This window comes from Cyanistes caeruleus, chromosome 20 (assembly GCF_971803275.1).
Source record: "Cyanistes caeruleus chromosome 20, bCyaCae1.hap1.1, whole genome shotgun sequence".
Lineage (NCBI taxonomy): Eukaryota > Metazoa > Chordata > Aves > Passeriformes > Paridae > Cyanistes > Cyanistes caeruleus.
In genome coordinates, this window is record NC_141720.1 from 1,266,439 (window position 1) to 1,290,912 (window position 24,474).

The window sequence follows — 24,474 nt, forward strand, 5'->3', positions numbered from 1 at the left end:
AGGTGCTTAGACTGGGGTGGAATCAGGGAAAATGTGAGACTGCTGCTGACTGCTACATTTAAGGGATGAGTTTTCAGCAGAGCTTTTCTAGCAGAAAAGGTCCCAGTGAACATCTTTCCCTGTGGAAAAGCTCAGGTCAGTTTAAGGCAGCTCTGTTTCTTGCACAACTGCAGGTGGTACAGCAAAGCTGCTTTCAACTCAAGTTAGGGACAAGGGGTCTGAACTAGCCCTGGCTTAGTTCTCCTATAGATCCATGAGGAATGCTAAAGCCAACACTGTCTGCAGCTCCAACACTGCTCTGGTTCTCGTGGGAGCCAATTCTGTGCCTGCAGCCCTGTGGGCAGGACAGCTCGGGGGTGTGGCAGTGCAGAGTGTGCTGCTGGCTCTCTGCTCCTTCCCCCGGTGATCCTGCTCTGCCTCGGAGCTGGGATTCACACCTCACTGAGCACTCCTTTGCACTTCCCAGCTCCATGTCCTAATCCCTGCCCGGGTCCTCCAGCTCCCTGCGGGCAGAGCAGGGTGAGTGCTGTCCCATCCTCCTGGGATGTGCCTCAGGATGGCTGTGCTTAAAATGAAGGGTATTTTTTTTTTGTAAATGCCTACCCTGATCTGGAGCATTTGAGGATCAGCTTTAGTGGATCTCTGACTAATACCAAAGCACGTCTGAAAGGAACATGTACTTCTGCAATGCAAAGGCTTTTATTAAATGTGTGGCATCCTTGTCCCACAACAGCAGCTCTCTCTGGCCAACAGGACTTTCCAGGCTGAAGAAAAAGTTTAGGAATGCTTTTGTCGACGTACTCGTGGTCCTAATGAAGTGCTTTGTGGCTCAATGGCTTTACCAAGATCCCCCATTTCTTCCTTCAGGAGATCTAGCAATGTCTGAGAATTGTCCAGTATCTGGGAAAGAAATAAAAATAGCTTATTTTTACATAAACTGTTTCTCTTATGAATTCCCTTCCAATTCAACTGATCTGCCTTGCAGCAATAGGGGTTCTCCAGCCCTTCAGCCTCCAGTTCCTGGTGATTTATTATCCTCACTGTGGGAATATCTGTGGGAAAATTTCTGGTTTGTGTTCATATTCTGAATATGAAAGGCCCTAAGCAATTTATCTGCCTTGGAGCACTAGGCAGAGAACTGCCTGAAGCATTCTGGGGTGTATTTGGTTGGTCTGGGGGGCTTTTTTAAGGGAGATTTGGTACTTGGGTTTTTTAGATCAGCATTGAATTGTGCTCAGCAGACCCAGTCTTAACTCTTCTCCACTGTTACAACTGCATATTTTGGGTTTCTGGCTTCAAGACTAACTTAAATCTACAGTGACCTTATGGCAGATTAGATCTGTTATTAATTTTCTCCCATTTTTAGCTTGCTGTGTACATAATCTAATATCCCTGCTTCCTATGCTCTAGGCTACAACATACTTAGGGGACCTTTCTGCCTGTCCATCTCACCAGTTAAAAATTTTAACACAGTGGACAAACTGTAACCAAATGTGATCGTTATAGTCCCCCCAAAAAAACTCTGTTCCTTTGAGTTTGTGGAAAATCACCAAGTGAGGAGCTGAGGAAGTGCCCCACAGGACAAGGTGCCGGAGGAAGCAAGGAGTGACAAAGCAGGGATGTACATCCACAGGAAAGGAACTCTGTTACTTTCTGTCTGTGGGACACCAGCATCTCCTCCTCACCACCTTCTTCCACCTCCTGTCTCAGTTCATTTCAATAAACAAATTCATCCGCAGGCTGGGGGTGTGACTTGGATCTCAGGTAAGGTTTCTTTTTAAAGGGGCTGTTGGTTTGTGTACCTTACAACATAGTTTTTAAGCTTTTAAATTTTTATGTAAGTTTCCTCCTTCACTTCAAACCATCAGGTCTTGAAGGAGGTCGAGGAAACAGCTCCAGCCTCATCTGACAAGTGATGGCCAGGGGAAAGCACCGACCTGGGGACAGAAGAGGAGCTGACACAGTAGCTGGTCACATCCAAAATGCAATCAGGAGGAGAATTTAGGCAGCAGCTAATGGGGGAAGGGGTATTTCTGACACAAACTCTGCCTGGTCACCAAGAGGAAGATTGTTACTCATCTGAAAAAAGGCTGGGAAGATCCTTTTTTAAAAAACGAAAAGCTGTTGGTGTGTAATACAGAACAGCTCTGCCCCTGTCTGTGGGGATCAAGCAGATCCTGCCTGGCAGTAACACACACAGGGACCAAAAAGAAACTACACTAAATCTTGGGCTCTCCTCCAGTCTCAACACACCGAGCGCCCTGAGCGCTGCTCGCTGTCCGTACCTGCCCGGAGGCCGTGTCCATGTCGGCGATGGTGCGGGCGATGTGGGCTCGGGCGGACCGGAGCCCGGCCAGGCTCTCGCTGGTGTCGGACAAGCGCCGGGAGAGCAGGGCGAGCCGAGCCTGCAGCCGGCTCCGCTCCACCTCCTTGGCCCGGATCCGCCCGCTCAGCTCGTTCTGCCGGGCGCGGAGCTCCGCCAGCCCTGCGGGACGGCACCGTCAGACGGGCCCGCTCCCCGTGCCCGGCCCCCGGCCCCGCTGCCCGCCCGGCCCCGCTCACCCTCCCGCAGCGCCTCTTGGTGCCCCCGCAGCGCGGCCCCGGTGCCGCTCATCGCCGCCGCTCCGCCCCTTCCTGCGGCCCGAATGGAGCTCTCGGCCGCCTGGCACACGCTCAGCACCGCGCTGGTGCCGCCCGCCGCGCTGGGGCTGGTGAGCGGGGACCGGGCGGGCTCCGAGCGGGGACCGGGCGGGCCCTCACGGGTCGCTGCGCTCCGCCGGGCACGGGGCAGGCCCGAGCCGCCGCCCCCCGGCTGCTCCGGCCTCGGCTCCTCCCCGGCCGGGCCTCGCCGGCTCTGGGTCCGCGGGGCGGGTGGGAACGGCCGGAGCTGAGGGAGGAACGGCCGGGGGTGAGGGAGGAACGGCCGGGGCTGAGGGAGGAACGGCCGGGGGTGAGGGAGGAACGGCCGGAGCTGAGGGAGGAACGGCCGGGGGTGAGGGAGGAACGGCCGGAGCTGAGGGAGGAACGGCTCGGGCCAGGGGAGGAACGGCTCGGGCCAGGGGAGGAACGGCTCGGGCCAGGGGAGGAACGGCCGGAGCTGCCGGGGCCGGGGAGGAGGGGAAGGAGCTCCTGGGTGTGCGAGGGGTGGTGGCTGCTGGGGACTGTCAGGGAAGGGCCGCGGGTCCAGCCGCTCCTCTCCCTGCCAGCCCAACCAGGAGCAGGACCAAAAGGCCACAGCTTGCCCGGCCGTGCTATGGCTCTGCTCCCATCTGTCTGATGGAACTGGTGTTGGCCAAAGAAGGGTTTTGCTCCAGAGCCCTGCATTTTGGGTGCCCAAGGGTGGCTCACAGCATTCCCACCAGCAGCTGTGTCCTGCAGCAGCCACCAGCAGGGACAGCAGTGATGTGTGCGGGTGTGAGCCCTGGGAGGGTGCGCTGGGCATCCAGCGGTGGGCTGAGACCCTGGCAGGTCACCATGGAGGAGCAGCATCCCTGGCAGCAGAGTCCCAGTGTCCTCCAACAAATGCTTACCTTGTGTTCCCTCCACTTCCAGGCAACCCCGAGGGCTGAAGCTGCGGGGCCGCTGCAGGATGCCGAGCTCCGGGCAGCCCTGGAGGTGCTGCAGTGCTATGACTTGCACTCCATCGTGGAGGAGTGGTTCATCGAGGTGCTGCAGACTGATCTGCAGGCGAATATCGCCCCCGAGTTCTGGATCTGCATTAGCCAGTATGAGAACATGGTTGAGGAGCCCCAGTGTGCAGTGCTGCTCCTGGACGCGTTCAGTCTGCTCAAGTGCCGCCTGGAGCCCTACCTGAACAGCCTGGAGCTCCTGGAGCAGTGGACCAAAGCAGGCCTGCTCCTGGGTACAGGTGCTCAGACGCTGAAGGAGAAGGTCTACACCATGTTCAAAGCTATCCTCTTCTTCTCCACGACCAAATCCTTCCAGGAGATGATCCAGCAGTTCTACAGCCGCACGTTCAGGATATACATGCGGCAGTGGAAGAAAGGAGAGGATGGAACGAACGAGTGTGAGAGCAGCATGAGTGAGCCCGAGCAGGAGAGTGACCCAGAGGAGGGCGGAGGAGAGGGCCAGCTCTGTGCAGGCTGCAGCAGCAAGAGGGAGCAGTGCTGGTGCCCTGAAGCCATGGGACAGTTCCAGCAGCTCAATGACATTCTGTAGGTATCTCACGGGGTGGTGGCTGTCACTCAGGGCAAGGGGGAGTCTGGATGGGGAGCAGCAGCAGGTTTTATTGAGAACAAGGGGAGCTCTGTGAGGTCAGGCTGTGTCATGGTGGTGGGTAGAGAACTCAAGATGGACTTTCTGCTTTCAACTGATGGTTGAACAAGAGCAGATCTTTAGACAGAACGTTCCTCCCCCCTGGCTGTGAGAATATTCTCCTCTTGCTCTGAGGTCTCTGACCACAAAGAAGCAAACTAGTGCAAGGTGTTCCTGCCCATGTCAGGGCTTTGGACTAGATGATCTTTAAGGTCTCTTCCAACCCAAACCATTCTCTGATTCTATGAAAACTCTTTAAAATTAAAAGGCTTTTGATGGCTGTAAATAATGTCAGTAAGGAAGATGGGATAGCAATCGTGCCATGTGTTGCACATGCAGCGCATCTCTGTGGGCTCTCAGAGCTTGTGGCCTGAGCTGGGCCTGCCTCTGTGGAATGCACAGGGAGGGTGGTGCCTTCAGCTATAAGATTTTCTTGATTTGCTGGTGCCTTTGCCCCCACACGTTCCTGACGGTGTCCCTGTGCCCGCAGCCGCCGGCTGAATTTGCTGGAGAGGGTGAGCGCTGACGCTGTCACCACCATCTTGCACAGGATGATCGAGGAGAGGATGGAGCAGCGCTGCCGCGGGGAGTACGAGCACTCCTTCCTCAACGAGTTCCAAGAGGTAAAGCAGGTGTGGGGGCAGTGAGAGTCCTCCCTGGGAGATGTGCAGCTCTTTTTGGGTTTTAGCCAACAGGCTAAAAGCAGATTCCAACTTAAACACCTGGTCCAGGGCTTTGACTTCCAGCAGGCCTGGTAGGAGAGGTGGCTAAAACTCCCAATTTTGGCTGATTGTGGAGGGGAAGGTTTGCTCTGACCTGTGCATGAAGGACTGTCACATTTCACCTCGTGATGTCTGTAGTAATGAGGGAATTTCTGTGGTTGCTGTTTACAAACCACAAGATCAGCACCTGGCCAGCAGAGGGCCCTCCCTCTGTGTAGGTGAGACCATAATTAGAATATCCTGCATCTTCAGTTAAAGTTCCAATTCTTTCAGCTGGGCTTTCCCCAGCTACAACCCAGGCTGGGGCACATTTGAAGAGCAGCTGGGGGTGATGCTGTCCTGGTCCAGCTGCCCCTTTCTGCCAGCTGGGGTGGGTTAGGATGTGGCATCCAGCTCTGTGTTCACATCTGTTTCTCCCTTTCATCTGCAGTGGATAGAGAAGGTGATTGGGTGGCTCAGCAGGGTGTTCCTGCAGGATGGCCCCTCGGCACAGCCCTCCCCAGAAGCCAGCAGCACCCTGAAACGCTGGCGCTGCCACGTCCAGAGGTTCTTCTACCGCATCTACGCCAGCATGCGCATCGAGGAGCTCTTCAGCATCATCCGAGGTGCTTCACCCGTGGGCTGGGGCTGGGTGGGTGAGAGAGCTCTCTGATGTGCCACACTGCCTCCCCTCCGAGCCTGGCACTGCTCCTGATCCAGTGATCTTGGTTTGCAGATTTCCCAGAGTCAAAGCCTGCTGTGGAGGACCTCAAATTCTGCCTGGAAAGGACTAACCAGAGACAGCAGCTGCTGAGCTCCCTGAAGAATGCTCTGGAAATGAGACTTCTGCATCCTGGTGGGTTTTACATCCCTGTCTGTGTCCTGACACTGTGAGGAGCCTGGGCATGAGTGGGGATCTACTTGGAGCTGATCTGGTTTCCTGTTTGAGGAGTGAGGGGCAGTCACCATGCCCATGACACATTCTTCATGTTCCAGTGGGCATGGCAGCAGCAGCCATCCCCCAACCCCCTTTGGCCTCATTTTTACACTGTGGTCAGGAGCACAAAGTTTAGCTTCGGTCCAGGTAGGCAAAGGCTTCTTTGCACTGTCAGGGCTCAGCTCTGAGCCTCCATTCATGCTCAAAACTGGTTTCTCAGGCACATGGATCTGATCTGCCCCATTGCCTTGGGCAGTAGGGCAGCAAAGCCCTCCTCTTCCCACACCACAGATAGAACAGAGAGCTTGGACCATCCAAACTCCTTCTATCCAAGCCATTATTCTGTGCTGCAGGACTCTGACTCCTGCTCCTCTCCTGCAGGAGTCAACACCTCTGACATCATCACTCTGTATATCTCGGCCATCAAAGCCCTGCGGGAGCTGGACCCTTCCATGGTTATCCTGGAAGTTGCCTGTGAGCCCATCAGGAAGTACCTGAGGTAGGAGGAGTGTGGGGCAGTCTGACACATCCCCTTTCCCTCCCCTCATTTGCTCCGTTTCCGTTGCTGCTGGCAGGACTCGGGAGGACACGGTGCGGCAGATCGTGGCCGGTCTCACGGGGGATGCTGAGGGCTCGGGTGACCTGGCAAACGAGCTCTCCAAAGCTGACCCAGTGACCCTGGAGAATGGCCAGGAGAGTGATGATGACATCTCAGAGCCAGGGGACTGGGTTCCTGACCCAGTGGATGCAGATCCAGGTGAGATGCTGAGCCCAGCAGTCCTGGCAGCCGGCTGTTTTCCCTGGTGGGCTGGAGCCTTCAGCAGCTCATTTGCTGCTCCTCTGGAGCTGGGCTGGGGCAGGTCCCTGTTAATCTCACACTGGATTCCACCAGGGAAATCGAGCTCCAAGCGTCGCTCCTCAGACATCATCAGCCTCCTGGTGAGCATCTACGGCAGCAAGGACCTGTTCATAAACGAGTACCGCACGCTGCTGGCTGACCGGCTGCTGCACCAGTTCAACTACAGCGCTGAGAGGTGAGGCCCCAGCGCCCACAGCCAGGGCTTCCCTGGAAAAATCACCTGAGTTTTCTTTTACCTGCTGTCTGAAGGGTAGAACTTTCAGACTCAGTCCTGTCAGTGGCTGTTTGTGCAGCCAGGAGTGCCTTTGGCTGTTTGCTTTGCAGCTTTGTCTCTAGAATTCCATGCTCAGTCCTGCCCTTGGCTTGTGTTAGAGTAGGAATTTGGAGACACTGACATGCTCTTAGCTCCGTCCCACATGTTGATGGCCCCTCAAGTGGAAGGGATGGGAGATGTGTTTTTCTGAAATACAGAAAGCTCCACCTGAACACGAGGAAGAGCTTTGCTGTAAGGAGAGGTGACTGAGGAGTGGAACAGGAGCCCAGAGAGGCTGTGAGGTCTCCTTCCCTGGAGATATTCCAAACCCATCTAGACACAACCCTGAGTGACTGCTCCAGGGGACCCTGCTTGAGCAGGGAGGTGGAACTGGATGAGCTCCAGTGGTCCCTTCCAGCCTGAACCATTCTGGGATTCTGTCTTTAAAAAGCTTCTGGCCTAGAGGAGGGGGCTGTTCCTCCCTTGGGTACCAGGAGCCATCCTGGGCAGACACTGTGTCTTGCAAGGCTTCCTAGGAAGAGCATCCTTGTGCCAGGGACTTCTTTTTTTTGGCTGTGTGGTGAGGGGTGGAGGCCAAGCCAGGTTTGTCCTGCTGAGGGCCCCATGCCTGACCTGCTGTGTCTCTTTCCAGGGAAATCCGGAACGTGGAGCTGCTGAAGCTGAGGTTTGGTGAAGCTCAGATGCACTACTGTGAAGTCATGTTAAAAGTAACTCCTTTTATTTTATTTTAATTCAAGTCCTGTGTGTTTGAGCCCATTGGGGAAGGGGAGGGACTTGAGGAGTGACCCAGAAAGGGTTTTTTAGGAAAGTGGGGGCTCCAGAATGCCAGAGAGGGGCTGATTTGTGGCAGGCAGGAGTGCATTTAAATCATGTCTGTTTTTAAGCCCTGTGGGTTGGATTATCAGCTCTGGGGAATGGTTGCTCTGGTGCTGCTGTCTCTCCTGCCCTTCCTGCAGTATCCTAGCATTGAAGAGCTGGGCTTGTCCAGCTCCTCTGGGGGTGGGACTCTTGAGTTTGATTCATTTGGAGCACTCTGGGAAGAACACAGGTGTGGAAGGCCTCCAGTGATGCAGTGTCGAGTTATAACCCCTCCCTCTAACATCCCACAAATTTTTCTGAGTATGTAGCAGACTTCCAAGTAGAATACACATGAGATCATATCCTTTCCATCACCCTTTGGAGAGAACACTGTTCACCTTGTTGAAGCCAGAAGCACTGGCTCTGAAGGGAAGGAGCCCCCTGAGCCCTGTGCCTGTTGCAGGACATGGCTGACTCGCGGCGCATTAACGCCAACATTCGGGATGAGGAGGAGAAGCTCCCTGAGGAGGAGAGGCCTCCCTTCAGCCTTGTGGCTGTTATCCTGTCCAGTGAGTTCTGGCCACCACTCAAAGAGGAGAAGCTGGAGCTTCCAGAGCAGGTCAAGGAAGCCATGGAAGCGTATTCCAAGAAGTATGAGAAACTAAAGGTGAGCCCAGCTTAACCCTCCTTTATCCAGTCTCCTTTAGCTGCTGGTTGGCCCACGCTGTTACAGTGGGGGTGGCAATAACCCAGCACTTAGTGGTTCCTGCTGGGAGATCTGCTGGGATCAGCTGCTTCCCCCTTTTCCCAGGCCATGAGGACCCTGAACTGGAAGTACCACCTGGGGCTGGTGAGCCTGGATGTGGAGCTGGCTGATCGCACGCTCTCCCTGTCCGTGTCTCCTGTGCACGCCGCCATCATCCTGCACTTCCAGACCAAGAGTGAGCGCTGGGCAGCCCCTGTCTGTGCTTCCATGGGTGGGAAAGACACGTTCCTCGGGCAGCTGGAGGCTCTGAGAGCTCTGGCAGGATGAACAAGACCTGGTGCATGGGTTTGGTTCTCCCACAGGGTTTCCAGCACCCAGCAGGGCCACAGCTCTGCATCCCTCTGCTTGTTCTGGCAGTGCCTCCCCTGCCTTACCCAGCTTCCTTCCAAATCCTGGCAGGCTTGGGTGTGGAAAGTGTCCTGTTCTCCATCTCCTGTCTGATTTCCATGGTCTCTGCAGGCACCTGGACGCTGACAGAGCTGAGTGAAGTGCTCAAGGTGCCCGTGACATCACTGAAGAGGAAGATGACGCTGTGGCTGCAGCAGGGAGTCCTGCGGGAAGAGCCCGAGGGCACCTTCACCGTCATCGAGGAGGAGCAGAAGGACCAGGTGGAGAAAGTTGTTCTGATTGACAGTGACGAGGAGGGGGACTCTGCCATGGCCTCACAGGCTGACCAGAAGGAGGAGGAGCTGCAGGTACCTGTCTCTGTGGTGATGCAAACATCCTGTGTTTTGGGTTTGGGGAATCTGATTGAGATGATGGATTCAGTTTGCACTATTGGATTCACAATTTCCACTGCAAGTGGCCGAGTCCAGCACAAACATTTGGGTTTTGAAGTGGGTATCTCTTGGTTAATCTTTTGATGCTGGATCACAGCCTTCCCTCCAGACAAGTGCCCAGCTGCTGAGTCAGGGAACCATTTGGAAATCTCCAAATTGGTTTTTTTTTAGTTTAAAAAAAGAAAGTCTGAGACATGATTTCATGTTTGAAAATAGCCATAACTACTTTGGATGCACCCAAGCAACACTTTTTGGCACTTCTGACTGCCCAAAAAAACTTACCCAGTACTAACAGCTGGATCTCTGCCTTCTCTCTGTTGTGGTTCCTGGACATTTCCAGTGCCTTTCCTGCCCGTGAGTCATACTGTGTGTGTTGTGCACCACAGCATTGTCATACTGGTGTTCATCCACAGAGGGTCGTGTGTGTGCTGCAGGTCAGATCCCACTGTCTAGCTCAGTGTCCCAGCACTTTGCTGCTGTTGTTGGATATGCCCTGTTTGAAGACCCCGTGCTCATGGCTGAGAGCAGAACTTAGTGCCAGCTGCATCCCTGCCTTGTTTTTGGGATATTTGCTTTATGCTGTAGTGTCAGTCATTCACTGTGGCCTGTGTCCCTCTGCAGCTCTTCTGGACGTACATCCAGGCCATGCTGACCAACCTGGAGAGCCTGTCCCTGGAGAGGATTCACAGCATGCTCAAGATGTTTGTGATGACGGGCCCCGTGGTCACTGAGATCGATATCCAGGAGCTGCAGGGATTCCTCCAGAAGAAGGTCCGGGACCAGCAGCTCATCTACTCAGGGGGGGTCTATCGCCTGCCCAAGAACTGTAACTGACCTGGCAGTGTCCCTGGGCACTCCTGCCTGTGCCTGAGCTCTGCTCCAGAGTGCCACCAGCCCTCAGTGTCCTGCTGGGGGTTCTCTGTACCCCCTTCCCCAAATGGCTGTCAGCTCAGCAGCAGCCTGGACACCCCACGTCTGGGTCTGCTCCACACATTCCTCCCTCCCTCATGTGAGTGCCTGGGCCCACCTCCCTAGTTAATAAATAAATCTCCTTTTTCCAATGGTGTCAACTCTTTTCTTTCCTCTTGGCACCTCCCCATGCTGGAGGGGCAGGCAGGAAGCTCCCCAGTCTGCCAGGCACTGTCTGTCTTTCCTTGGGTCTCCATGTGCAGCCCCAGAAGGTTTTGGGAGGGGGCTGTTGGCTCCAGCTGCTGTCTGGGGCTCTGTGTGTGGCTAAAGCAGTGTCTTGGAGCTGGATGTGATGAATGAGACCCTGGCCAAAACCAAGGCTTGGGGAAAACTGCAGGGTGCCCTTGTTTGGCACTCTTAAATTGTGTGGAATAATTTTATTGTGGGATGAAGAATGCTTTAGATGGATGAGATGTAGCAGTTCTTCAGGGCAAGCTGGTTAATCCTGGAGGAGATCCAGTGGATTATCCAGGCCCTGGTGGGATTGCTTTGTCCTGGCACAGGTACCTGTGTGTGTCCCAGCACCTTGGGGACATTGTCCTGGGAAGCTGCAGGGCTGTTGGCAGCACAGGAGGAAATTGGGGGGATAATCCCAGAGCTCCTGGTTGCACACTGTCCCCCAGCCAGCTCTGGAGCAGTTTCAGGATTCTATCACACCCCTGCTCCATGGTGTCCTGTTCTGCTTTCCACATGGGTTTTGCTCATCAGGAGGAACATGCTGGGAAAATCTGGCTTTTACTAAACATGTTTTCTGTGGAGCAACCAATGGGTTTCCACAGCCCAAGGAGTTCTTCTCCTCCTCTGCTGAGTCTTCAGTCCCAGCCTGTGAGTGCTGTGGCAGCTGGAATTGAGACTAAACAGAGCCACAGGTGAGCCATGGGAGCAGCTGCGAGTGTGGCCTTCCACCCAGGTGTGTGAGACACCTGTGGAACATGGAAATCACCCCCTATTTAACACTGAGCCTTGCTTTTCAGTGCCTAAAGCCCACAGATCCCTGTGGCATCCCTCCAGCAGCAGCAGGGTGCAGCAGTTCTCTCCCCTTTGGGTACTTTGGTGCTTTCCTCTGTGGATAAAGCATGATTTCTTGATCCCCTGGGGTACTTTGCTCCAGGATGGCACTGGGAACCTGGTGCATCCTGTTACAAAGGTTCCCTGTACTGAAGAGAGTCTGGTGATAACTGGATAAACCCCAGCCTGTGATTATTTCAGGTAAAGCCAAAAAACCCTCAAAGGACAGCAAATCCACGATGGCAACAGCAGGGAAAGGATGGACATCCATGCCTGAGTGCCAAAGATTCCTTTCCCTTTCCCTTTCTTTCCTCTCTCCACTTTTTCTTTGTTATATTTCCTTTTTTTCATGAAAGAACATTGAGCACATGGAATGATGTGGAAGGGCTGGGGGTCAGTGGGGTCAGTGCCTGCCAGCCCAGGGTGTGCCAGCCCCATCCCTGAGTGTCCCAAGGAGTGTCCCAAGGAGTGTCTGGTTGTGCTGTGGCTGTGACAGGGCAGCAAAAAGGCTCCTTTTGATGTGGGGAGATGAAAGCAGCTGCCAGTTTGGAGCAGAGCTGGCAGCAGGGCTGTCCCCACTCACCACGGAGCCACTGCTGGGACAGCCCAGGGTGACTCAGGGCCTTGGCTGCCTCTGCTTTGCTTATGGATGCAAGAATATGGATTTATTTACGTGTTGTGCGGGTGGATTCATTGCTCTGTGGTGTTTCCTCACCCCCAGTGCAGGGGCTGTGGGGCAGTGAGTGTGTCCTGTCCCCATCCCAGCAGCATTCCCACACTCTGGGCACTCCCAGCCCTCCCCAAGCTGTGGCTGTGCCGTGGAAGGGCAGGGGATGAGCATCATTCCCATCCTGACTCTTCCCACCTCCCTCACGCTGCCCAAGGGCTGGACCTGTGGGCTGTGAGGAGTTTGTCCATCCTGAGCTGGAGGATGAGCGATGCCACCACTGAGGGGACCTGGAGTCACCTCTCTGCCCGTGGGAGGTCCTGGTGTGGCAGAGCCAGAGCCACCAGCTGAGCTGTGGTGTGGCTGTTCCAAAGTGTTACAACAGGAAAAATTCTGGTTTAATGACTGCTTCAGCCTTCATGGAATACAGAAGTCTTAATTGAAACAAGCTGGAAATGTGATTTTTTTTTTTGGTGAACAGAGGAAGCTAGGGGAAAAAAAAGGCTTTGTGCTATTCCCTCTGCCACTTGCTGTGCTGTGCTTCAGGCTGGAGCTGTGTCTGCTGGCCAGGGCAGTCCCAGGGCTTTGCAAATCACTCCCACTCCAGAGGAAAAGAAGAAAAACGTATTTATAGCTCAGAAATGCACATAAAATTGTAGAACCATAGACTCACAGAATGGCCTGGGTTGGAAAGAACCCTAAAGCTCATCTCCTTCCACCCTTCATGGGTCAGGACACCTTCCTCGAGCCCAGACTGCTCCAAGCCCTGTCCAGCCTGACCTTGGACTCTTTTTTTACTCCTTGGATGCTTGGGAATGGCTCCAGTTCTTTGGGGGTGTTTTGCAGAGCCCTTGGTGATGATACAGACCTTGGGAAGGTGTTACAGTGATTTTCTCCAACACAAGGTGATATCCGTGGCCCTGGGGGATGCTGGTGGTGGGACAGGAGAGTGCTGTCTGATATTTCCCATATAATTTCCCATTTTTTTCCGAGATGTGCTCCTTCTGTTCTCCAAAGCTGCGTGAGCTGGTCCCTGCCCTCTCCCCCTGCCTGGTGCTGGGCCTGGATGGTGCCTCACAGCACAGCCAAGACCTTCCCTTTGGCACATGAGGGGCTGAACCTGCCAAACCCATTTTTCTTAGCTTTTACCTTTTTTTCACCATTTTATCGAGGTACAGATGGAGCTCAGCTGGAGGAGAAAGAAGCAGCAGATTCAACTCGGGTTTTAGGAGTGGTCATCTGACCCAGCACCCCTCGAAAACAAGGAATGAGATATAAAAACCCTGTGACACAGAGCACTCCCCTCATTTACCTTGATCTATTTATAAACTGTTTGGAAGGGTCACGATAACCCAGGCAGGATGCGGGGGACATTCCCCAGCCCAGGGATAAATTGTTTGGGTTATTTAGGATGTGTTAAAGCTGCTCACAGAGCCTGGAAATTCTTGCTAAGAATGAGATTGGGAAGAGTGAGGGGTCTGGCTTGATGGCCCCAAGAATGCATCCAGGGAATTTCCACTGGATTTAGGATTCAGAAGGGTTGATGGTTCAGGGATCATCAGCAGCAATTCAGGACACATCAGCACAAGGTGGGTGATGTAAAAGGGAAGAAATTCACCCCCAGCCCAATCCAGAGCTGATGTGGCTGTGGAGCTGGGGACTCACACTGCAAAAAGGGTAAATCCACGCTTGGAAAAAAGGCCTTTGGGTCTGGGAATGACCCTCCAAAACTTGAAGGAAAACCCTAAAGCTGTAACATAAATTGGTGCCTCCTGGTGGGTACCAAACCCAAAGTGCCCAAAGCAGTGGGTACCACTCAGAGGCTGGTACCAAAATCTCTGCTCAGGGCACCGTCCCCCCTCCCTGGCACATTCTCTCCCTCTCTCCCCGTGTGGGAGAGGCTGTGTTTGTGCAGGATTTGCATCCGTGGCCGCAGGAAGGGCTGTGGCACCTCCCATCCCCATCCCGGCCCCGCACCCGTTTCCTCCCCGTGGGGCCCAGCCGGGGGAACACGGGGGGGGGGACAGGGCTGGTGGCCCAAATTTGCTCCCACATGGCCCCCATGAACTGCCCTGAAGCCCCCATGTGCCCCCCATGTACACCTCCCTCACCTGCAGGCATCCTCACCCCCAAAAAAATCCCATTAAAACATTACCTCTCTGCATGTCCCCCCAGTGGGTCCCCTCCCCACAGCTTGTCCCCAACAATTTGGGGTGCTGGAGTTCCCCAAAGCAGGAGTGGGGGTGGCACCTTCTTGCTTCTCTAATGCTGAATTTTCCAGAGCTTTGGGGTGGGCTCTGTGTTTTGGGGGGTTTTGATGGTTACCATCACTCTGCTTGGGGGATGCTCCTCCTCCAAAAACCTGAATTAGCCAGAAGAGCATCTCTCTTGGTGGCTGCCCCCAAAACACCTGCCAAGCTCCTGACAGTGGGATTTGTGCTTCAGGTCAGCCCTGCCCGAGGGCAGCTCCAGCTGTGCCTTCCTGGCACAGAAATCCCCACATTTGCAAGGATTTGGTAGGCAAATCCCGCTGGCCACAGCAGAGGCACCTTCCTGGGGAGATTGCTCAGAGAATCCCCTCCCCTGAAGTTGGGGGGAATTGTGTTCATCACATCCAGGGTGGGATCTGCATCAGCGATGCACCAAAACCCCTCAAATTCGGGGGGTTCCTCCTTATTTCAGCTCCTGTGCAGGTTCCAGCCGAGGGCTACCAAAAACCAGGAGCTTGAAATACCAGCAAGAGCTCACTTTGTGCTTCTCTGGAGTTACCAAACGGGTTTGTTTCGGAGGAAAAAGTCTGGGCCGGGTTGTGTGAGCTCGGGGGAGAGGTGGCACCGGAGGGAAGAGGAGAGCAGGTGAGGAGGAGCCGCCTGGACCTTTGTGCTGCTGGGCCAGGAAAGCCCCGGCAGCTCCTGCCCAGAAGGGATGGAGCCGCTTTCCCCGGGGAGTTTTGGTGCCCACAGCACAGCTTGGTCCCAGAGGTGTCCCTGGCTGTCCCCGTGTCCCCGAGGGGCTTTGGGAGAGCAGGAGCAGCCAGGACCTGCCCGGATCCAAAAAACCACTCCGGACTTGCTGGGATTTTTCCAGGCTCATTATTTTTTATGGACTCACTCCTTCCCCCTCAGACTGACTCGATTTTCTCCCTGTTGGACAAGGGGAAGCTCCCAAACACCTCCTCAGCCCAAATGAGCCCCTCCTGGCAGCTCTGACCTTTAGGGTGCCGGTTCCCAATGCCAGCCCCAGGGTGGGGATGTTTTTGTCGGGGGATGAGCTCACCCTGTGTTTGTGCAGGATTTGCAAACACACACGACAGGAAGGAACTGCTGGAGAATAGCAGGAGCTGAAATAATTTTTTTTTGTGTCCCCTGGCTTTTTTTACACGGTGAAGAGAGACCACTGAAGGTGTTTAAATGTAATTCCAAAGCGTAATTTCCTTGTCGTGTATCTTAAGTATTGAATAGTCAGGGCCCGTTTTAAATGCCTCTATATAGCTGAACTCAGTGAAATACAATAATTATTACTCCTGGTTCAAAAGCCTACCACTTTTGCAAGACGATGAACTTCTCTGTTTACTGAAGTTTGTGATTCTGGGTAAAGCCGAGCTTTTCTTTTGTGGTACTGAAGTAGCATTAAAGCAATTTTCACACGTAAAAACTAAACCACCCTTAGGTTTTCTTGAAGGGAGGGAAGGAGCTGCAGAATTTTAGAAAGAGAATACAGTTAATAAAAAAAGCCAGAAGGTAGGTGAAAAAGTTTTAAAGCTGCGGTTGTTTTCTGCAGATGCTCCCTGGGTACGGGGAGGGCTCCGGCCGGGAGGGGGACACGGAGCGGCCCCAGTGGCCATCCCAGGGCACGGGGAGAAGGAAGTGCCGCCCAGGGCCACTCCTCCTCACCATTTCCTCTCTCCGGAGCTGCTTTCTGTGCGGATGAGAGCGGCCACACCGGAGCTGCCGGCCCGCCCGAGCCCGGAGAGCGAGGGGACACCGCGGGTACCTGCGCTGGTATCGGCTCCCCTGTCCTGTCCCCACCCCTCGGGAGTCCCCAGGGCACCCCCGGCTCCATCCCCTCCATCCCTCCCCTCCATCCCTCCCCTCCATCCGTCCCCTCCATCCATCCCCTCCATCCATCCCCTCCATCCATCCCCTCCATCCATCCCCTCCATCCCTCCCCTCCATCCCTCCCCTCCATCCCTCCCCTCCATCCCTCCCCTCCATCCCTCCCCTCCATCCATCCCCTCCATCCATCCCCTCCATCCCTCCCCTCCATCCCTCCCCTCCATCCCTCCCCTCCATCCCTCCCCTCCATCCCTCCCCTCCATCCATCCCCTCCATCCATCCCCTCCATCCCTTCCATCCCCTCCCTCCATCCCCTCCCTCCATCCCCTCCCTCCATCCATCCCCTCCCTCCATCCCTTCCATCCCCTCCATCCATCCCCTCCATCCATCCCCTCCATCCCCTCCATCCATCCCCTCCATCCTCTCCATCCTCTCCATCCCCTCCATCCCCTCCATCCCCTCCATCCATCCCCTCCCTCCATCCGTCCCCTCCATCCATCCCCTCCATCCCCGGTCTCTCCTTTCCGCCGCTTTTCCAAGGATGCTCCCGCTGGTTTGGGATGCTTCAGGCTCATCCCCTCCTCTCTCTGTCCTTCTCCTCTTGCCTTTGGGGCCTGGCAGACCCTTGGCTGGGCTGGTGGGGTTTGGTGGCCAGCAGGCTGTCAGGGAGGGCTGCTGGCTGTCCCCGCTGTCACCCTGGGGATCAAAGCTCAGCTTCTTCCCGAGCGGAGCCGTGCCCGCACCCCGGGCTTCTCCTCCCAGCCCCTCACCCCTTTATCCACAGCTTCGAGCCCCTTCCCCATGGAAATGCTCCCTTTTGGGTGGAGGGTTTGGCTCCAGCTGGGGGTGAGGGGATCAATATTTAGGATTTCCCAGCTGTTCCCTTTTCCAGGCAGCTTTGCCCATCCCGAGAGGTGCAGCCTCCCCAGCCGAGGGTGCTTTTGACCAACCCCACGGTTCTCTGCTGTCCTCTCCTGCCATCAGGGCCCTTTGCTGCCTGCCTGGGGACTGTCCCCATCCTGCTGCCCTCTCCCAGGCCGCCTCCAGCTGCCCACACAGGCTCCTCTGTTGTGGAAACGTTGTTTTGGAGCAGCAGGGTGCACGAATGCAAACACTGCAGGAGCTACAGCAGGAGGGCTGGAGGCTTCCCAGGAGTGTTTCCAAGAGCGAGTTTTCCTGTGGTGTCCAGGCTCAGCACAGAATAGCAATCAGCAGTGTTTACATGAGCACTGGGATGCTGAAACCCAAATTCCTGGGTTCTTTTTTTCTGTTGTTTTCACCAAATATTAAATTAAGCTGCCAAAATTGCATCATTGCAGGCTGGCACAGCCTCCTGCCCTGCCCTGACCTGACACTGAGTGTGCAGGGGCTGCTCTTAGAAACTTCCAGTCCTCTGTAAATACCAGCAGGTATTAGGGACTGAGTCATGGCATTAATAGGCTTATTATATTCATGACTGGACAGATTCATTGCTCAGGATGGGGTTTTGTCCTTCCACCCTGCCTTGCTCGGCTCATCTGGAGGGTTGGGCATCCCACACTGCTGGGATGGATGTGCTGGTGGGCTTTTGGGAAGGAGGATTTTGAACATCTCCCAGCTGGTGAGCGCTCAGTCCTCACCATTCCCCACGGGTCTTGTGGGAGCCTTGGGCTCTCTGCATGGACAGGGAGCAGGAGAGCAGGCTCTGGGCTGTGAGCAGCCAAATCACTTCGTGTTTCAGCTGCAGCAGTGCCTGGCTGTGGCCTGGAAATGTCCATGGGGAGTGCTTGGGGTGTCCTGTGTTTCCCTGCCAGGAGCAGCCTCCCAGGCCTCGAGGGGAGCCTGTGACAAAGAGAGAGAGAGAGAATTTTCAGCAGGTCCTGTTATGACAGGGGTGATGGTTTTAAACTGGAAGAGAGTGGCTTTAGAGTAGATACAAGGAAGTTTCTTAGAATGAGGGTGGTGAGGCCCTGGCAGGGGTTGCCAGAGTGGCTGCCCCATCCCTGGAAACATCCCAGGCCAGGTTGGTCGGGGCTTGGAGCAATCTGGGCTAGTGGAGGGTGTCCCTGCCAGTGGCAGGGGTTTGGAACAAGATGCTCTTTGAAGGTTCCATCCAGCCATAGTTATTCCACAATTCTGTGATCCTTCTGTTCTCCAAAACTTTTCCTGTAAATTTCCATAGCCTCTCCCCTGGCATTTAACCAACCCCCTCTTCACCTGCAAGGGCTTGGGGCTGAGAAAGCTTCACCCTGTGTTTGTGGGGATGTTTGTCAGTGCCTGGAGGTTTTTCTCATCCCTGGTCTGTGTGAGCTGCAGGGGCTGTTCCCCAGTGGCTCTGGGGACAGCTTTGTCCCTTTGGGGAGCTGCAGGCACTGAGTGAGGGATGCAGGGTGGAGAAGGGGCACAGCTGTGACTGCGGTGGGGACAGCCCAGGGCTCCCAGTGCCATCCTTTGGGTGGCATCGCAGCCGTGGTGGCATCCAGCCCTCCCTCCTGCTGCCACCTCAGCCCTTCCCTGTCAGATCCCGCCTGGCTGGTTTTGCCTCTGCACACCAAACCCTGCACGGGGTCAGGAATCAGGTCAGCAATTAGCACTCGGGGTTAATTGCAGCACAGCAGTGGCAGGTCCGGCTCACGGTCCCGAAACCAACCTGCGCAGGGAGTGGGAGCGAAGGTTTGAGTTTGAGAGCAGCCAGGAGGGCTGTGGGGTGAAGCAGGGAGGCAGAGGAAGCATTTCCCAGTGCCTGTGGCTCCCACCCAGCTCCTGGGCTGCCCTGGGGCTCGCTGGGTGACGGAGGCCGCTTTGCACAGGGGAAGTAAAAGCTTGTCCAGAGCGTGACTTTGTGCAGGTTGGTGGCTTCCTGCTGAGCTGGAGCGAGTTAATAACAAACTCCCAGTCCTCCCTGTCCTCTGCAGAGCCCTGCTGCTTTTGGCAAGACCCAGTGTGGATTCTTTTAAGGATGGCTGATGGAAGTGGCTCCCCATCCAGGGGCAGCTCTGGTCTCCCCTCCCTGCCAGGCACATCCATCAGCACAGCCAGGAAAATCCTGCCTGGAGGTGCCACCGCAGCAGGGACGGCAGCGAGTCACTGCCACAGCCCCAGAGGTGTCCGTGGGTGAGCCAGGGACTCCCCACAGGGTGTGTACGTGCCTGTGTGCATGTGCTGGCACAGAGGTGGGGCTCCCTGCCTTCCTTAAATTTAGCAGGTGTAGGGAAAGAGGAGCGGGCAGCCGTGGTTCACAGCATGGCTCAGTCTGTCCTGCTGTCCTGCTGTCCTCCCTCTCACAGCAGAGCCTCTGCCCTTGGCCCCAGCCAGCTCTGACCTTCCCTTCTGCATCTGAAGGCGGTGTTTGGTTTGTGTTACAACATCAACTTGCATGAACTGACACCGAATTTCATCTGTAGTTTTGCATATCTGTCCCATCTTCCAGAAAGTCAGCTTAGGTCTGGAAGTCTCAGCCACCTGATTGCTGCAGGTTTCTGCCCATTAGAAAGGGGAATTTCTGTCTAATTCCACTGTTATTCATCACTTCCTGATGTTAGGAAGGTTGATTTTGCATCATTCCTTTTATTTTTAGAAAGAAGATGATGTGAACGGGCTGTAAGAACCAGATGAGATGGAGGAAGAGCTGCCCTGCTCTGAGGTGGATGGAAAAAGTGTCCTCAGGGATCTGGGGGTGGAGAGCAATCCCACAGGAGACACGTCTGGAGCACGAGAGGTGCCCTGTGCTGAGAGCAGCACAAAAGAAGAGGCTCCTTGTGACCCAGGCATTGCCAGCAGCGAGGGCAGCGTGGAGGGAGAGATGCTGGGCAGCGACAGAGACGGGGAAGGGGAGATTCCCAGCACTGGCAGTGATGGGGAAGAGGAAATTCCTGACGCTGGCAGCGACAGGGAAGGGGAAATTCCCATCACCAACAGCGACGAGGAAGGGAAGATTCCCATCACCGACAGCGATGGGGAAGGGGAAATGCCCTGTGACGCGAAAGAAGAGGCGTCCTGCTCTGAGAGCGACGCAGAGGAAGCACCAGATGCTGTAATCCCCTCTGCTTCCAAGAAAATAACTTCTATTTCCTCCCCCTTACGGGCCATCGTCCGCCTGCGCCGCTGCTACAGGGGGCTGAAGAAAAGCCGTCTGCACCTGGAGCTCCCTCGGGAAAAGTCTGCTGAGTTTGTCCACACCAGGCTGCTTCAAAGGCAGCTGTCCCTGGGCAGAACTTCCCTCTACAGCCCTTCCATGTCCTTCTTTAACCAGTCTGGCTTTGAGAGCTCCCAGTACTTCACCTTTGACACGTCTGTGGAACATTACTCCGTGAAAAAGTGCAGGCGGAAAAAGAGCCGGAGGAAATCCAGGATGGTCCTGTACCCCGATAAAACAAAGAAATACCTCCCAGCAGAGGAGAAGAGCAAGGCAAAGCGCTGCCTCCTCTTGCTCATTGCCATTATCTTCTTCCAGATTCTCAATGCAATAGAGAACCTGGATGATAACCTCCAAAAATACGACCTGGATGGTTTGGAGAAAACCATGCACCGGGAAGTATTTGGGCAGAAGGCTGCTGTGGAAAGTATTGTGGAATTACTGAAAGACTACCTGGCTACCCACATCCACAACAAGCCTCTGGTGATCTCCCTGAATGGCCCAGCAGGGGTTGGGAAGAGCCACGTGGGCTGGGTGCTGGCCAAACATTTTCGCTCTGTCATGGCCAATGACTTTGTGCTCCAGTATTTTGTGATGCATCACTGCCCCAGCGGGGTGGCTCCCCTCACCTGTGAAATTGATCTGTCCAAGAAGATTTCTGACATGGTTACCAGAGCTGAAATAGAGGAAAAGACCCCGCTGTTTATTCTGGATGAGGTTGAGCTCATGTCCCCCGTCCTGCTGGACACTCTCGGCCGATTCTTTGAACCCAACCAAACCAACGAGTTCCTCAATGCCATCTACATTTTAATAAGCAACCTGGGAGGTGCTGAAATCACCAAGTTCGTTCTCCAGAATGCGTCCACTGAGCTCCTGCATCAGCAAAGGGGAGCTGAGGAGCTGCTGAGCGTCATCCAGCCGGTCCTGGTCGGTGTCCACCCTCTGTGGAAGGCTGCAGACATCATCCCCTTTGTGCTCCTGGAGAAGTCTCACGTCATAAACTGCTTCCTGGAGCAGATGAGGAGGGAGGGGCTCTATCCCGACCAGAAGCACATTGAAAATTTGGCAAATCAGCTCAGTTACTACACTACAGGGGACAAGCAGTACTCCAGCATGGGCTGCAAGCAGGTTGTGGCCAAAGTCAACCTCCTGTAGGGATTTACTGCAGAGACCAAGCCCTGCTCTCAGGATTTGGGAAGTTCTGTGCTCATGAGGAGCGTGTTACGTGCTCAAGGAGTCCTTTCTGAGCCTGCAATGGCTCTGCCCTGCTCCAGGCAGAGGGGTGGCAGCCTGGACAACCTGGTCCCTCTTCTCCAGATCAATTTTTCCTGATGTCCTGTGAAAAAGGAAGGGCAAGGAAGCCAGAGCCACCTCCCAATAACTGCAAGATGCTTTGTTCCTGACATTCTCATCTGGGATTCTTGTCATTAAGGAGTTTTGAGGAGGCATCAAAAGCTGCAGGGTATAAATAGGATGGAACAATCCCTGGGTCACTGCCCCTGTAGAATTTGTCACCTTGTGTGTCTCACTGTGCCCTGGCTCACAGCTCTTTGCTCTTCTTGGTCCTGGCACTGGGACAGTTTGTGGCTTCTGTCCCCCCAAAATGTGCAGGCACCCAGAGCCCTGCCTTCCTCAGCTCCTACGTGACCACATCCTCTGGAGATGTTTTTGGACCTGTTCCTGAGCTGTTGCTCCTCTGAGCTCATCCCTGAGCTCACCTTTGGCACCTGCAGTGAGATTTCTGCCCTGCAGGTGTGTTTGGGCTCGCCTCAAAGACTGCTGAGCTGTGCCAGATGGTTCAGAAATAACCTCTGGATTGTTCCTCATCCTCAGAGCTCTTCTGCTTTTCCCCTCTGGGGACACATCACCGTGGTCAGTCTTTATCTAGAAAGCCCAAAGCAGCAATTGGTGGACATTGAGCAGCACACACTGGGAAGGAGTTTGGGTGATGGGGTGGGAATCCTGGGCTTGTTCCCAGTGCTGAGAGGCCAAGAAGAAGCTGTTTGCTGTTGAGCCCCAGGTGAGATGTGGCCTGGGGGCAGCTCGGGAGGAGCACACAGCCATGTTTTGAGCAAAACTGAGCAGGTATTTATGAAATTGTTTTCTCAGGTTGTGGTTTTGTACAAGATTTCTGCAGCTTGCTGTGAATTCCCAGGCAAGAAGCCCCGTGGATGTTTGCACTGGGGGCTTGATTCACCTCTTTCTAATTGCTGGTCTCCAAAGACTCTGTCACATGCTCCAGCTTCCAGAGCTATTGTCAGGAATAAACCCAAACTATCCTGAATAAAATAATTGAAAGTACATTTCTTTCATTTGACTGAAATGTGGATTTCCTCTCAGATTTCCCTTCTGGAGCCATGTGGCTGCACTGCCATGCCTGTACTTCCCAGTGACTCGGGTTGGGAGCAAGGCCAGAGCTTTGTGGTGCATTTTTTGCAGTGTGGGTGCAGCAGCTCCAGGTGTGCTCCAGGTAAGCCCAATCCCAAACCCACACAGTGCAGCAGTGCCAAAAGCTGGGTGCTGCACAGCTCCTCCATCCAAGCCACCTCTGAAATTCAAATGTCCCCAAAAACCGACGTGTGGGACCTGAGTTAAGAGAGCTTAACTTAAGCAGTGAGCTTAGCTTACTGCAAAGACATTTGGGATGGTTTTATCCTGGACAAGGAACAACTCAGGGACCAGGATTCCTTTCCTTTCCATCTGGGAGAGGGGCAGATGTTAGTTCTGATTGTTTCAACAGTCTCTTTTGTTTATCAATCCCCACCCACGGGGTGTTTGGTTGGTCCCTGGGTGCCTCCACACCAACCATCGGGAAAGGGAAGGGGAGCTGAGAGACACCCAAGCCCTGCAGGAGACAGGCTTGGGATGGAAACCATGAATTGGAGGAAAGGTCTGAGAGAAGGTGCTGCAGAGGAGGGTGGGAGTGAGCAAACCTTCCAGGTGAAGGGCTGAGAGGAAAACAAGCCCGAGGGCATCGCAGCGCTCACACTCCACAGGAGGGATAACAGCCCGGGGCCCAGAAAGCCAAACATCCATTAAAATGTATAAATAGGTGTGTTACATATGCAGGGCATGAAGTAATGCTGGAGCAGTGTGGAACCATATTTGGGCAGGGAGGGAGACCTCGGGGCTGTGCCCCATCCCAGCATCCTGGGGAGCGCAGGGTGGGAGCGATGGGGCCCCGAGAGGTTCCAGGTGAAGCACCAGAAGAGGTTCCAGATATGCAAAGCATGGGCAGAAAGGAGAGAGCGGTGCTGGGTTGTGCCAGCCCTCCCTGGGCAGGGTGTGGAGCTGCCTGGGGGAGTCAGGTTCATGGGAAGGTTTGGGGAAGGTGCTGGAAGTGCAGCAGGGGGTTGAGAGAGGAGAGAGGCTGCAGAGCTGCTGAGCCCCCGGACAGAGAGGGTGATTTAGGAGAGCCACAGGGCTCAGGGTTGGAGTCTGAGACACAAAGTGGTGCCCTTGTCTCTGATGGCTCTGAGATCCAGAACACTGAATTTCATAGAACATGAAATTTATTGGCATGTTTGCATGGTGATACATGGGAACAACTGCTAAAGTTAGATAGAAAAGCCAAAAGTGTGAGTGTGTAAATTAGAGACTTCTCTTAAGTCTCTAATTTTTCACTGGGTGAAAAAGTTAGAGTTTAAACTACTTTAAAAAATAGAAATCAAGATGGAGGATTTAGGGTGTTGTCTCTTCCTTCTTCTTTCTTCTTCATTTTCTTCTTCTAGAGGTTTTTGGGTAGTAGTAGGTGATTGGATAGAAAATGCCAAAATGCATACAGGTCATTAAGAAAAATAATTTATGTGTCTATTGTTAATTAAATAAAAATAAGTATAAAAATAAAAGAACTGCAATAGTTCAGGGCCATTTTGTGCCATCAAAGCCAAACTGTGCAGATTAATGATGTAATAAACCAATCTGGAAACTACTTTACTTCCCCTTGACACTTTCCTCTCATCAATCCAATTTATCTATATATATATATATATAAAATAATATGTAAAATATAATATATATAATATATTCTAAAATATATTATATATTACAATATAATATATAATAATCTATACATGATACATGATATATTATATATTATGTTATATATGATATATGATATATGATATATGATACATTATATATAATTATATATTATATATTTATATATAATATATATTATATTTAATATATTAATCTATAATAATATATTAATATATAATTATAATTATAACATTATATATTATTATATTATATATAGTAATATAATAATGA

The 24,474-nt window shown here is 53.7% G+C and overlaps 3 protein-coding genes across 7 annotated transcripts; 2 read left to right on the plus strand and 1 right to left on the minus strand.

Moving 5' to 3' along the window:
* Positions 1-677: 677 nt before the first annotated feature.
* On the minus strand, positions 678-2,654 carry LOC147649681 (uncharacterized). The gene is made up of 3 exons (XM_086858659.1): positions 2,563-2,654; positions 2,286-2,485; positions 678-900 (listed from the first exon to the last, which is right to left on the minus strand). The coding sequence occupies exons 1-3, from the start codon at positions 2,612-2,614 to the stop codon at positions 778-780; spliced, it is 375 nt and encodes a 124-aa protein (XP_086714785.1). The 5' UTR covers positions 2,615-2,654; the 3' UTR covers positions 678-777.
* ANAPC2 (anaphase promoting complex subunit 2) lies at positions 2,307-10,450 on the plus strand. Of its 3 annotated transcripts, none has more exons than XM_086858656.1 (13): positions 2,307-2,711; positions 3,553-4,175; positions 4,766-4,898; positions 5,428-5,602; positions 5,713-5,832; positions 6,295-6,412; positions 6,489-6,670; positions 6,806-6,947; positions 7,678-7,753; positions 8,308-8,511; positions 8,656-8,785; positions 9,070-9,305; positions 10,011-10,450. In XM_086858656.1, exons 1-13 carry the CDS (start codon positions 2,646-2,648, stop codon positions 10,221-10,223), a joined length of 2,418 nt encoding a protein of 805 aa, XP_086714782.1. In that variant the 5' UTR covers positions 2,307-2,645; the 3' UTR covers positions 10,224-10,450. The 3 variants fall into 3 exon arrangements, with proteins under 3 accessions (XP_086714782.1, XP_086714781.1, XP_086714783.1); XM_086858655.1 differs by having other exon boundaries at positions 2,646-2,858; XM_086858657.1 differs by lacking the exon at positions 2,307-2,711 and adding an exon at positions 3,074-3,412.
* An 873-nt stretch (positions 10,451-11,323) lies between these two features.
* TOR4A (torsin family 4 member A) lies at positions 11,324-22,505 on the plus strand. 3 transcript variants are annotated; one of them, XM_023938063.2, is made up of 3 exons: positions 15,319-15,435; positions 15,814-16,034; positions 19,645-22,505. In XM_023938063.2, exon 3 carries the CDS (start codon positions 19,684-19,686, stop codon positions 21,355-21,357), a length of 1,674 nt encoding a protein of 557 aa, XP_023793831.1. In that variant the 5' UTR covers positions 15,319-15,435; positions 15,814-16,034; positions 19,645-19,683; the 3' UTR covers positions 21,358-22,505. The 3 variants fall into 3 exon arrangements, with proteins under 3 accessions (XP_023793834.1, XP_023793831.1, XP_023793833.1); XM_023938065.2 differs by having other exon boundaries at positions 15,323-15,435; positions 15,814-16,022; XM_023938066.2 differs by lacking the exons at positions 15,319-15,435; positions 15,814-16,034 and adding an exon at positions 11,324-11,567.
* The last annotated feature ends 1,969 nt before the right edge of the window (positions 22,506-24,474 follow it).

Bases quoted from the DNA above. Each gene is read 5' to 3' on its own strand.
- TOR4A (XM_023938066.2), top strand. From the start codon at position 19,684: ATGGAGGAAGAGCTGCCCTGCTCTGAGGTGGATGGAAAAAGTGTCCTC.
- LOC147649681 (XM_086858659.1), bottom strand. From the start codon at position 2,614: ATGAGCGGCACCGGGGCCGCGCTGCGGGGGCACCAAGAGGCGCTGCGG. The intron at 2,486-2,562 runs GTGAGCGGGGCC...GCCGTCCCGCAG, and splicing joins CCAAGAGGCGCTGCGGGAGG to GGCTGGCGGAGCTCCGCGCC. The intron at 901-2,285 runs GTACGGACAGCG...TTTCTTTCCCAG, and splicing joins TGGACACGGCCTCCGGGCAG to ATACTGGACAATTCTCAGAC.
- ANAPC2 (XM_086858655.1), top strand. From the start codon at position 2,646: ATGGAGCTCTCGGCCGCCTGGCACACGCTCAGCACCGCGCTGGTGCCG. The intron at 6,948-7,677 runs GTGAGGCCCCAG...GTCTCTTTCCAG, and splicing joins TTCAACTACAGCGCTGAGAG to GGAAATCCGGAACGTGGAGC. The intron at 8,786-9,069 runs GTGAGCGCTGGG...TGGTCTCTGCAG, and splicing joins CCTGCACTTCCAGACCAAGA to GCACCTGGACGCTGACAGAG.